Source organism: Tympanuchus pallidicinctus, unplaced genomic scaffold (genome assembly GCF_026119805.1).
Source record: "Tympanuchus pallidicinctus isolate F22 unplaced genomic scaffold, pur_lepc_1.0 scaffold19, whole genome shotgun sequence".
NCBI classification, from domain to species: domain Eukaryota; kingdom Metazoa; phylum Chordata; class Aves; order Galliformes; family Phasianidae; genus Tympanuchus; species Tympanuchus pallidicinctus.
In genome coordinates this window covers 8079011-8092039 of record NW_026294710.1, presented here as the reverse complement: position 1 = coordinate 8092039, position 13029 = coordinate 8079011, and the positions used below count along the sequence as shown (strand labels likewise).

Genomic DNA, 13029 nt, shown 5'->3' with positions numbered 1-13029 from the left:
AGTTAGTACGGGCTGATTTTGCCTTTTTTGTCACTAAAGGTAAAAGCCCTTTCTTAAGAAAGCCATTACAGATAATGTAGAACATTTTTATTATTATCACATCAATTTATCTGAATGTGTTGGAGAACAGCACATTTCAAGACAGCTGTTTGTTTCTTCAGGCCAAGTAGTAGCAATATATGGTATTTCCACAATGGTGATGGGGAAAAAAAATCTATTGATAGATTTATATTTGGATTATTTATATAGATTTATCTGTATATTTATCAGTCGTTCGCACATAACTTAAGAGAACCCTTAGAAAGGGTTACGTCCTTTAACTTAGTGTTGTGGTTGTTTTTGTTTTTTTTTTTCTCTTGCATTGGATTGCCACTTAAACAAAACCAAACAAAAGAATGCACCAGAGAAATCGTTCTCTACTTCTAGATCTATGACCTTTCCCACAGAATATATTTTGCTAGTTAGTAAGTTAATTATATGTCTGATGAGAAGTAAAAAGGAAATCATAAACAAAAATATTACCACAGTACTGTTAATGAGGAGGATATACATCACCTTAAGTTTATTAGACTGAACTATTTCTTTATTTTAAACAGTAAAAAATGTGTTTAAATTGATCCGTTTTAAAATTAAGGTGAAGCCACAACAGAAGATTTTGTTCAGCACATTTGTAAAAGCCAATATTCAACTACAGTACTTAATTAAAAATATACCCTGAAGAGTAGCGTCCTTGTTGCCTGTGAGAGATAAGAGTGCAATCTGCAACTAAACAAATTGCACAACACATATTCCCCTCACACCCTTCAAAAAGGAACAATAAAGTTTCAGAGTAAACCCTTTTAAGGCAGAAGCAGCAAGGGATGCAAGCCACAGGGAAACAGAAGTTTAAGTTAATTTGAATTCATTTCTGTGAAAAATTTGAATCAGAGCCAATTAAACATTCACATAAAATTAATCATATTCCTTTCAACATAAACTGTGTATCAGGGTTTATCCACCAGATTAGTCAGCTTTTCAGATAGCATAAATCAGCCCACGGTCTGCTTTTGTGTCAATAATTTATCCCATAGAATGATCTTGCCTGTTATGTGGAAATTTATTGGTAGGTCATTTATGTTTAAAGTATAATAAATGATTTTAGAGTTCTCCAAATAATTAAACAATTTCAAATATTATGATTGTAATTACTGGCTCTCTGTATATGTGTATATAAAAATGCAGGTGCATCTGCAATAGTTATTTCCTGATTTTATGTAGAAAGTCTTTTCAAAGATAGAGAATAATTAGAAATAAGTAAACTACCTGGCTTAGTTTTAATGACTTCTAATAATGCAAGTGAGAAGGATAAGGAAGAACATAATTTCAATTCAGTAACAGAAGTGGAAGTGAATTCAACGAATGAAATAGGAAGGCACACTAGTTCCACACACACAAATGGCCATTTTTAAAGTATGCAGTTTCATAGGTAGCTTTGGTATCCACACAGATATTTTATATACCTGCCTAATGAGTATAATTCAATAATAATCCATTGCAAATAATATCTTTATTTGAAGAAGGAGTGTTAGTTTTGCCCCCAAATATACTATTTACATTGTTTAAATTTATTACTTTAAAATAACAAATATTCAATGGAAGAACATATTTTAAAACCTAATAAAAGAATTTCTAGAAGACTACTCTGGTTCTTCCTAGGATACTTAGAACACCATATATCAGTATTTGAATACCTAAGTAAATGGTTTAGACCTGAATATTATTGTACTCTAATGATTTTTTTTTTCTACTCTTCCAAACTGGCACTCATGAGAGATATACTGAGTCAAAATACTCTTGCTTGAACATGCAGATCATTGTAGATGCCAAAAGAGAGATCAGAGCTTTTGTCTGCTTTAGTCTGTACTTCTTGTGTTGCTTGACACATGTAAAAAAAGCACCAGGAGGAAAGTACTCAACTTTGTCTCAAGTGTCAGTATAACAAAAGGTTAAAGCTACAGCAAAATGTGATCTGATATATTTGCCAGTAGGATATTGTTAGCAGCATAAAATCCGTAATACAGGTCTGAGCCAGCACAGTGTAATTTCTAACCAAAATAAAATAAATAAATAAAATAAAATAAAATAAAATAAAATAATAAAATAAAATATTAAAATCAGCAGGAATTGTCTTTATCACAAACTACTGTTCACAACAATGTAAAGTGAATGGAAGCTGATTCCTAGGTTCTGTAAATCTTTTGTATTGGATTGACTGTGGATTTAAATATCTCCTCATCTGTACTCCCATTTTCACATTTTGATAGGCAATATCTTTTTAGTTCCTACAATAATTTAGGATACTACCTTCACACTTACGTAATTTACTGCCCAAAGCTGTTTTATATAAACTCCTCCACCAGTTTCTTAATTTCCAAAATAAAAGGGTTTCATGTTGCTACAAATAACCCATTTCCAAGAATCATTATCAAAACAAGAACAGTATGTCCTCACTCTCTGCAGACAGCAATAATTTCAGGCTGTCTTTTGAGTCCTGTTTAGTCTAAAAGTTGGCACATTTTGCTTTGACTATTCCTGCTATTTACTTTTCCACCATTTTAAACTGACATGTAATTTCAGGAAATTGCTTGGATTCTTCATCTGATAACTTCTATTTCAAAAGTCTATTAGATGGTAGCTGAAGCTTATGGAGGACATAAAAAAAAAAAAAAAAAAAAATGGAATTGCTTTGCTGAGTAAAGAAATACCACCACCACATTTTCAGATTAGTGCTATTTTGCCACCATTATTCACTTCAAATGGAAAATTGCTTTGCAAAACATTGTGTAGAAAACTCACAAAATATCACTTCTTGGTGAGTAGTCAAAGCTGTGCCTGATATACAAATGCAGCTGAAATAGCTGAGACCATGATTTAAAGTAATTTTTGGAGTAAGGGAGAATGAAGGGAGGAGACTATCAGAACTGTCCTGGGGCATTTCTCACTGGCTATTTATTCTGTATCTTTATTCTGTTGGCAGTTCACAAAACAGGCAGCTGACAGCCCCATCAAAAGAATGTAGTTAGCTCTGTAGAATTTCATAGATCAAGTTGGAACAGTACTTTTTATTGCTAGCAAAATCTTCTTAAAAGTGTGTAAACAGCAATTTTGGGGCAGTGAGAGTATGGTATACTGAATCAGAAGACAAGAGAGAGAGAATAATAGACTTCTACCTGAAGACGTGTGTGACATGAATAGTCTGGGATGATAAATAACCAAAGCAGATCTGTAGTTTCACCTGCTTGTGTGGACTTGCACTGCTGTGTAGGATGGTGTCAGCCCTCTTTATTGCTCAGGGCTTGTCACTGGACTGCCAGTCCAGATAACTCTTTTTCAAACAATTAAAGGCAAAATCTCAAAGCTTAATGCTGAACACTAGCTAAAAGACATTTTTCTGTTTGGATTACAAATCAGACTGTCTTTCTCAGTCTGTTTTGACACCTGAGTTATCACTTCTAAACATATACCTGAGAAGTGGAACATACGTTTGAAAGAAAACACCATTTCTGCAATTTAATGACCAGGAGAAAGCTGAGGCTGTTCTATTCACAGAACGTCTCAGTCATGCTTTTTGTATTATTCTCCTTCTTTTTTTCCCCCATATCTGTTCACTCTAGAAGAATAGCTGAAGTGGTGACAACACTAGACTGTTTCTCTTTTCCTTCTGACTGATTTGACTCTTCATAACAAAAGGTTTTTTGTGAATATCCTTCCTACATTACATTAAAAAATAAAAATAAAAATAAAAATTATTGAAAAAGCATATTCATGGAAGAAAAAAAAGAAAAGTTGATATCAATTCTTTTCTTTTCTTTGAATCCAATATACTTTCTTATATGACGGCAGGACTTACCTGTTTTCCCTGCTGCATCCATAAGACAAATTTTCTTAAATGATTACTTTTATTCCAAGAAGGCATTAGGGAATATGGATGAATATTATTCTGTCAAAAGAATATTCTTTTTTTTCTTTTTTTTTTTTTTCTTTTTAAACAGTGCTGAATAAAAAATGTATCACTTTCATCATGATCACTTTTTCTTGGATAAAAAGTCTTATATCAGGGTCACTAATTTCCACTTAGAATTTGAAACAATTCCTTTATGGAATCAAGAATTCTTCCAAGTATTTGTGTATTATTCAGGAGAGTGGTTGAACTGAAACTTTTGCTCATGTCACCCTGTTGAAAAGATAGTAGAAAAAGTATTATGAAGTGTTAATAATAACACTGCATTGCTGGCTACTAAGTATCAAATCTCTACCCATAAGCACAACTTATGTACAGGACATTTCCTCTAAGTAGGGGAGCTCAAAGCTAAAGTAATATTGACAGATGAAAGTGAAATCAACAGAACATCAATTCAGCAACAATAGCAGAAATTCTGTTCAATCTTTCAGAGGAAGCAGCCCATGTTAGAACATTAATCTTTCATTTCTGATATCTGTTCATCACAGACCAATGGCTGGACAGCCGTGACTTAACTGAAGTTACAATACACAGAAAACATGAAATATCCTTTAAAAGGAAAAAACAGAGAACAAAGAAGGGGATGGAAAGAATATTTCTTTTCTTGAAGTAAGAAGCCAAATTATCATTTTTTATAACGATTTTCAGTTATCCTTAGTCTTTGATCTGCTGAAGGTTTCACGGTCTTTTCATCAGTATCAGGTGTAGTTGGCAGCAACCTTGAACGTGAAAATCTAAATCATTTTTTGAGGGATTGGGAAGTAATTAGAAAAAACAAAGAGCAAGGAAGGAATAAGACATAGCTCTTCCATACTGTGTTTGTGTGATAGACAAAAGATGGCAGTTGCCTTTGAGCAGGTTTCTATTTACATAAATGCTGTACATTTAGACAAAACAAGACTATGTCTTGCATTATCAGGCACTTCTGTGGCACCAGAAAGGAGTATCTTAACTCTATACCTCAAAATGCTAGAGTAAATCAATAGCAAGATATTTAACTCTCTAAAGTTCGATAAGCAGAAATTTGAATTTTCTAGCATAAGCAGCTGTCAGCAGAATCTCTAATTCAGAAGTAAAACTGCCTATTCTCACTTTAGTTCTGTGTCCTTTATATGGACATGTAGCCAGCTGGCCAGTCAATGTGGTGATTACTCTGAGGGCTTCACTGACCTTAGTCTAATAAGGCTAGAACAGCATAATAATGAATTTATCCTTTCCAGTGGTGTTCCTAGGACAACATTTGTATTTGATTAAAAACAAGGGATAGAACTGGAAATGAGTGTATAAATTTGGCAGATTACAAAGCTAACTACAGTTATTCTAAATCAGACAAAAGATTGCATCCATCACCTTCATCACAACTTTCTCATATATCCAGCAGAAACAGCATCTCATATACAAATTTCTATACCCAGCAGCAGCAGTTTACATGTTTCCATTTGTCTGTAAGAACTACAGATACGTAGAAAATGTAGTGTTTCATATGTTATGGAGGAGTTCTCTGTAGCTACATTTATTTATTTATTTATTTCACAAGAACATCTATAAATCTATTTTTAAGTTTCATCTCCTCTTTCAAACTAATGTAGTTCATTGCTCTCATATAGAAGACAGAAAAAAAGTGAAACCTTGAACCTTAGAATTTTCAAAATCCAGTAATTAATCTAAATTTAGGCACATTATACCCACTTGGCAATAGATATTTCTGAAGATGATCAATACAGAAAAATACATAAATCAGACAAAACGATAGAGAAACTAAAAATATAGTACTGAATGTATATTAGAATATAGCTCCATCAGAGAAAATGATTACATTTTGATTAATAATGGGTGTAAAAATTTCTAAACAAGTTATGAAAGCCAGATTCAACTTTTTGGACATGTTAAACTAGTTTTTATATTCTTACTGTTTTAGAAATCCACCAGTTATACTAAATGAGTTCAGGCAATACATTTTACAACATAATCAATATAAATATGACCCAGATATGAACCACCCTTTGAACCACAAATGTTATGGTGCGGATCTATGTCATATTAAGTAAAATCATTCTTAGTGGTAGGACCAGATATACTTTCTGTGCTAACATCATACTGCCTTTTCTTGCATGGGTTTTGCAGATGCGTAGCTATCCAGATTGTCCTCATCTATGAGACATTTGTCATGTCATGACTAAAAACAAACCAACCAACAAACAAGAATAATAATAAATAAGAACTACAAAAAGTAATCCCCAAACTCCAAGCAGATATCAGAAATCATACAAGTGACTCATTCAACCATCATGAGAACTGAGGTGACAGACTAGTTTGGCAATCATGATAAAGCCCCAACAGGCTGTTTAGTATATGGAAGCTGACATAGTGCCTTATAAAAGGGAGCTTGACCTCTTTTCTCCAAAATCTCTCTTGCCCAACATTTCCCAACACCAGTTTCCTGACACGTCAACTTAATCATAAGACTTCACTCACAGCATCACAGAATGAAAATGATGGAATAGCTAATGCTCATAGCTATCTGAAGAGAGAATACTTCAGTGGTCTGGCTGCCTGTGCTGCAAAAACAAGGATGTCTTTTCCTCCAGAAGAGATACTGGAAGTATCTGCTAATAACATTAGGATTTTACAGTTTATTAATTTGTATTATCATCCAAAAAAGACATCCTTTTATTAATGCACGTAGTTAAGAATTTGAGATAAATAATATATTTTTTTGTCTAAAAATAGTTTTGATTGACAGATTCTTTCTGTGGCTGTAGGCCTTAATGAAACAGATGAAGTTAACGGAGTTGAAAAAGCAATTTATGAGATTGTTTGGCCCAAGAACTGACAGCATGTGAAATGCTTCATTCTTTTCATCCAGTGTCAATTATTAAGCTGATATTACAATACGTTAGAAGAGTCACATTCATCTTCCTGGTCCCACATTAAGAAGCATTCAGCAGTTTTCATAAAAAATATTATTCATCCAGTCACACAAAAATAATCTTGGTTGCCAGCTTAAAGCAGAAAACCACTGGGGCTCTGGCTCTTATTTGAAGTAATTTCCATTTAGATATTTGACTAAATTCTTACTTACAGAAGGATCTCTTTTAACTGCTTGCATTACTGTTTCACAGTTCACCAAAGTAAGAGAAAACCTCACTAAGGCTTCACAGAATAATAAATTTAAAGGAAAGTATTTTATCTAAGGTATATATGCTCAGTCACTTGGAAAAGATTAAGCATGACAATAGATGTACTATGTTTAACTTAAAAATTAAATCAAAAGATTTATAATAATATTTCCATGATAATTTCATTATTTTATATGAGAATAGTCTTTCTACTGTTTGTGTAAATTGATTATTATGTGTAATGTTACTGAGTCCTTTTTATTGTATATATTTCTCAACTTGCTAAAGACTGAATACTGGAAAATTTGTTCAAAGTATAGCAGTATTCAAAACACAAAACAATACATCTGACATACGACAAAGTGTTTTAAGCATGAGTAGTGCATTGAAATTCCAGGCAGATAGTAAGAGATATCCAGATAGGTAAAAGCAGTTGAGAAATGTAGTACGGTTGCAGTGTTACGTCTGAAGGGGGTGGAGGTCTTCATACAGCTTCTGTGACTATAGATGTTGTACATATATTTCTTTTCAGTTTCCTCATAGTCATAAAATGTAATGAATGTGTCATGAAGAAGAAGAGGAAGGCCCATCACATTTAAAGGGTTACCCTACAAAATGTTTTGGATGAATTACTGGTTTTCTGTAACTTTAATCAGAAAAGCAGTGTTAATCAATCTAACCCAGTCTTCTTTTCCTTTAGGACGTTGATTTGAACTATTATCATGAGTGAAGAAAAATATTCTGGTGATGCTCTGTTTGGTTTAGACCATATTCTATGTGAAAATAAACATTATCTGCAAAAGATGGTACCACAACACTGGAATGTAAAGTAAAAAAAAGTAAAACATGTTACAGCATATAATTTTGATAAATTCTATTTTTCTTAATGTGGATGACACTGATTTTTTAGAAGGCATTTGGTAACCCATTGTTCCTGTCTGTACAGCAAGGTCTACTAACCACCGACCTACAGAAAGTTCTGTCTCCACTGGCTCATCAGTCAGTAGTTTTGGCAGTGGATACAGCATGGACAGTGAAGGCAGCAGCAGTGCCACGGGAGAGAATAATCTGTTTCCCATCCCAAGAATGTAAGGCTTTTCCTTTAATATTCTGAATCCTCTGTGCACTGATTATGTGTAGTGCTTTCACTGCTGGTTATCTTCATATGTAGTTTCCTCTGCAGAGGAGTTACTGAGTTACACGGTAGAAAAGCAGTTAACTGTAGAATTTCTCAGAGCTCGAATTCTGCTCTGTTGAGCTGTTAATAACTATAAAACCTCTCCCTAATTCTCATGATTTTATTGTTGTCACACAGGAGACATCCAAGACTTCCATGCAAGCATTTTGAGATGGGCTTGGGTTATGGTTTAGTAGTGCAGTTTTCCCATGCTTGAGGCCAACCCACTTAGATTTTCAGACTGATCTCCTGGAATTCCCTAACAAAAAAAAGTAATTTCTCTTCATCAGATTAATGTTTGTAGCCTGAATTTTTTGGCTGTTCTCAAAATATTAGTCAGTGGTTATTGCTCATTCAGTATCTGCAGTAGCTGTTACATGCAGCTTTGCAGTCCTTTGCAGTCCAGAAATAGAAGTCACAAGAACATGATTTAAAAAGCTTGAATTTAAAAAATAAAAAGAGGAAAACAAAAAAAGGCTCAATTTTTTTCTCCAGAGCAGTGATATTTCTAAATATTCAGCGTTCTTTTTAGTAAGATCACAACATACAAAAGGCTAAAAAAAAAAAACCCTACAGCTACTAATCTAGGATTTCTCTCTCATCTATGGAATCCAGGAGAGCAACACCAGCTCAGGCTATGGAATGCCAATTGCTTAATTTTATTGAAATTTTCAATCAACATAATTTTAGGTCAAAATGAGTTTCACTTCTCAGTGGCAAAAAAATCCTTTAATTGAATTTGACAATATCAAAAGAAAATTATTTTGCAGTCATTCCTAAAGAGAAAGACAAAAGTCTATAAAGTCCCTGTGTACAGAAACACGAGGCAGCACCTAGTATAATTTTAGTAGACATATGCTAAATTGAAATCTACATAATATTACTTAGTGTGAATTATCTAGCAGGGTGACAGTATCTTATAGCTACTTGTATTTTGTTGACAAATTTACTATTCTACTAAGCCCTAAATTGGCTGAACTTTACTGAAAAGCAGGAATAAATCTCCAAGACTTTCAACCTTTCCTTTGTTGTAATTTATTCCACTGAATTTTGCTTAATTAAATAAAATATATCCAAGTCCTATTTTTTTTTGCTGTATGGACTGCATCATATTCTTATTGTGCTCTTAAATTGTGATGTGCAGATTTTGAATCTCTAAAACTTATGTCAAACACACAGATAGCAATTTTTTTTTTTTTTTTTTGTTAGTTTTAAGGGCTTTACACAGTAATTAATGAAAATGAATGACAAAATTAATGGTTACCATCTCAGAATCATATTGAGAGAGAATGTTTTAAAACACATATCTGTTCACATTTTCAGGTTTGGATAAAAATAATTATATGTCTGATTATATACATGACTGAAATTCATAGAATCAATGAATCAATGAATCATAGAATCATAGAACGGCCTGGGTTGAAAAGGACCACAATGATCACCTAGTTTCAACCTCCCTGCTATGTTCAGGGCCGCCAGCCGCCAGACCAGGCTGCCCAAAGCCACATCCAGCCTGGCCTTGAATGCCTCCAGGGATGGGGCATCCACAACCTCCTTACGCAACCTGTTCCAATGCATCACTACCCTGTGTGTGAAAAAATTCCTCCTAATATCTAACCTAAACCTCCCCCGTCTCATTTTACTATCCGCCCTCATAAACAGTCATTTCCCCTCTATTTTATACACTCCCTTCAAGTACTTTAAGGCCACAATGAGATCTCTTCAGAACCTTCTCTTCTCCAGCTAAACAAACCCAGTTCCCCCAACCTTTCTTCATAGGAAAGGTGCTCCAGCCCTCTGATCATTTCAGTGGCCCATTTCTAGTCAGTGTTATGTTCACACAGACTTGAAAATACTTCAGGGACTCTGATCCTGTACATGGATGTTCAGTATACCCATGAGACCACTGATCACAATTTGAAGTATGAAGTGATCAAAATGATTTAAGAAGTCTTGGCATATGAAAACATCTTTGTTGATTTCTCTGTTTAGAATGAATTTCTGATCTACCAATAGAAAAGTGTTGACAGCTGACTTTTTACTTTAGTCAGAATGATTAATAATGAAATTTAAAAAATAATAATTTAATTAGTAACACCATGGGAATTGTTTGATGAATTAACTTATTTTAATACTTGCCAGAACTAAACATTGGTTCAAATATCAAGAGAAAATAATCATTTTATACAGTTATACATAGATGAATACATTTTGTAGCCTATTTAGGAAATAATTTATAAAAATCTCTTATTGTTCATTTTTAATATCCTTGAAAAATACATTTCCATCTATGACAACAACTATGCCTTTGTACTGTGTAACTACCTGTGTAAGTATTATGGCCCACACAAACCTAATGCAGTTCAACAAAACCAAGTTCAGGATGTTGCACTTAGGTTGGGGCAATCTCAGATACTGGGAGATCTCTGTGAGAACAGCCCTGTGAAGAATGACTTAGGGGTCTGGGGGGACAAAAAGCTGGACATGAGCCAGCAGTGTGCTCTTGCAGCCTGAAGTGGATAAGCAGTGGATGCCCATCCCTGAAGCTGTTCAAGACCAGGTTGGAGGGGCCTTGGGCATCTCTGATCTACTTGATAGCAACTAGGCCATGGCAGGGGTTAGAACTAGATGTTCTTTGAGGTCCCTTCCAAACCAGTCCATTCTATGATTCTGTGAATGTGTGTAAAATAATATTAATTTAGGATGCAAATGTAAAATCAACTAACAATATGTAGGGTCTAATAATTCTATTATCATGCACATACTATACTTTGTAAATAGGAACATAACTCACAGGAGCAGATGTGTTTTTGATGGTGATTAATGCCATGCCTTAGAGCTTACAACAGGTATGTTTAAAGATTAAAAAAAGGAAATAAAACTTTTTAACCTAACATTCATAAACTGAAAACAGACAACTAGACTCACATCCACATTAGATTCCTTCTACACCCAGGGTCCACCAGAACATGCTTTATTCCACTCACCTTGCTTTAAGATAAAGTCTCATATCTTGTCTCCTGTGATGAATCTCAACTGCACTGTAAAATCTGTCACTGGAAGAAAATACTTACCAGAAACAAAATCTACCTTTGCAGTAATGATATTGTAGAACAAATAGCAACTACTTCCATATTTCACCATTCAACATAACAGTATAAAGTGAGGTGAAGAGTTATGCAGAGTGCTTGCAGAACCCCAGACTGATGGAAGGCAGGTTTCAAACAGCCTCTGGTTGCTCCGTTCTTCAGGAATGCACAGGCATAGTAAGATGTGACTGCAGTTGTCTCCAAAATAAAAACAACAAGAAAAAAGTGTTGTGATCTGTTTAAATAGCAATAGAAAAAAAAGCTTCTGTCCTGTTTATTTCCTTGAATTTTCTATACTGTGTATGTATATATGTATATATACACATTCATTTCTTTTCAATAAGGTTCTCGTGCTGAGACAAGATTCTTTGGCTTAGGTATACCATTTGCTTAGATCTGATCTCTTCATGGTCTTATTGACAGATATGACCATATTCTTTTTTTTAACAGAGGGAAGATGAGCCAGAATGGACAAGAACCAATGAAGCAGTCGGGAGTGGGATTAACTGATGCAGAAGGTAAAAAGAAATACAAACAACGCTACAGTGGTATTCCCTTCTATTTATAAAACTGATATGACAATTTCTCTTAATGATTATGTGATGAAAGATTAGCTTATGCTCTCTTTGTATCATAGATTAAGGTTCTCTCTTTCATTTATTCTAAAGGCCCTTTGCATATAGCACCAATGTAATGAGTCTTCAGTTTAAATGAAAAGCTTGTTTTACCTGTTTCCTTAAAGTTAATTAAATAGAGTGCAATTAATAATATTTGTTTTTCAATGTTCATTGCTTTTCATAGTATTGGAATAAAAAAATATGAACTATGGTGCTGACTCAATACCCATTAAATTGATAGAAAACATCCAGTGGCTGTCAGGCTCTATTTTTATAGGATTTCAGAATACTTCATGAAGAAATTAATTTTGTTGACTAAATAAAACATTAACATTAAATAAAAATGTTAGCTGAACATCAAGTTTGACCACTGCACTTAAATCATATTAAAACTTATCTGATTGGGAAATCCAGAGTGAATGTTTTTGGTTTTTTTTTGTATGAATGTAGTTCTACCAAAGAAGGAGCCATTGTAATACTGGAGATGGAAAGAGCCTGACAGGATGGCTGTTAAAAGATACATGTGCAATGTGATCATTGTGTATAATAATGGACAATTGCATGAAAATTAAGAGTCAGTGTTTTGTATTGAAGGATATGTTAGGAAAATTCCATTTCCCTTTACCTGTAAGGTATTTTCTTTCAAGTATATGCTTCTGTTGACCTCAAATATAAAACCTAATTATTGTGACCCTCATTTTGTTATTAAAATAATATTTTTATCATTTGAATGAATTTCAGCACTACCTTGGGTTTTAATTAATTCATAAATTGAAATTTATATACACAATTGAAGTCACTTTAAGTTCAGCCTTGAAAAAATCATTATTTATCAGGTTTCTGCAATCTCCTTACATGGAGTAAAAATTGTTCTTGCTATATTTGAGGTAAAAATAATCTAGTTTCACACAAATTTGAAGAAGTTAAACTAGAATTTGAAGGGTAAAACTCTCTTTTTCAAAGCAAGAATCCTGAACTGTGTATACGCAGTTTGTTAAATCCTTAATTTAAATACATTACCTATCAT

General features: G+C 33.7%; 1 protein-coding gene and 1 long non-coding RNA gene across 6 annotated transcripts in view; one reads left to right on the top strand and one right to left on the bottom strand.

Moving 5' to 3' along the window:
• The window catches only part of PCLO (piccolo presynaptic cytomatrix protein), a 311224-nt gene that overhangs the window by 260284 nt on the left and 37911 nt on the right, over positions 1 to 13029 (top strand). For all 5 annotated transcript variants that reach the window (XM_052680947.1, XM_052680949.1, XM_052680948.1 and 2 more), the window contains 2 exons: positions 8066 to 8207; positions 11836 to 11903. In XM_052680947.1, the coding sequence (XP_052536907.1) occupies positions 8066 to 8207; positions 11836 to 11903 (210 nt within the window). The remainder of the gene's footprint in view (positions 1 to 8065; positions 8208 to 11835; positions 11904 to 13029) is intronic.
• Positions 1528 to 6883, bottom strand: LOC128079601 (uncharacterized). The gene is made up of 2 exons (XR_008206231.1): positions 3890 to 6883; positions 1528 to 3749 (listed from the first exon to the last, which is right to left on the bottom strand). It is a non-coding gene; the product is annotated as an uncharacterized LOC128079601 (long non-coding RNA).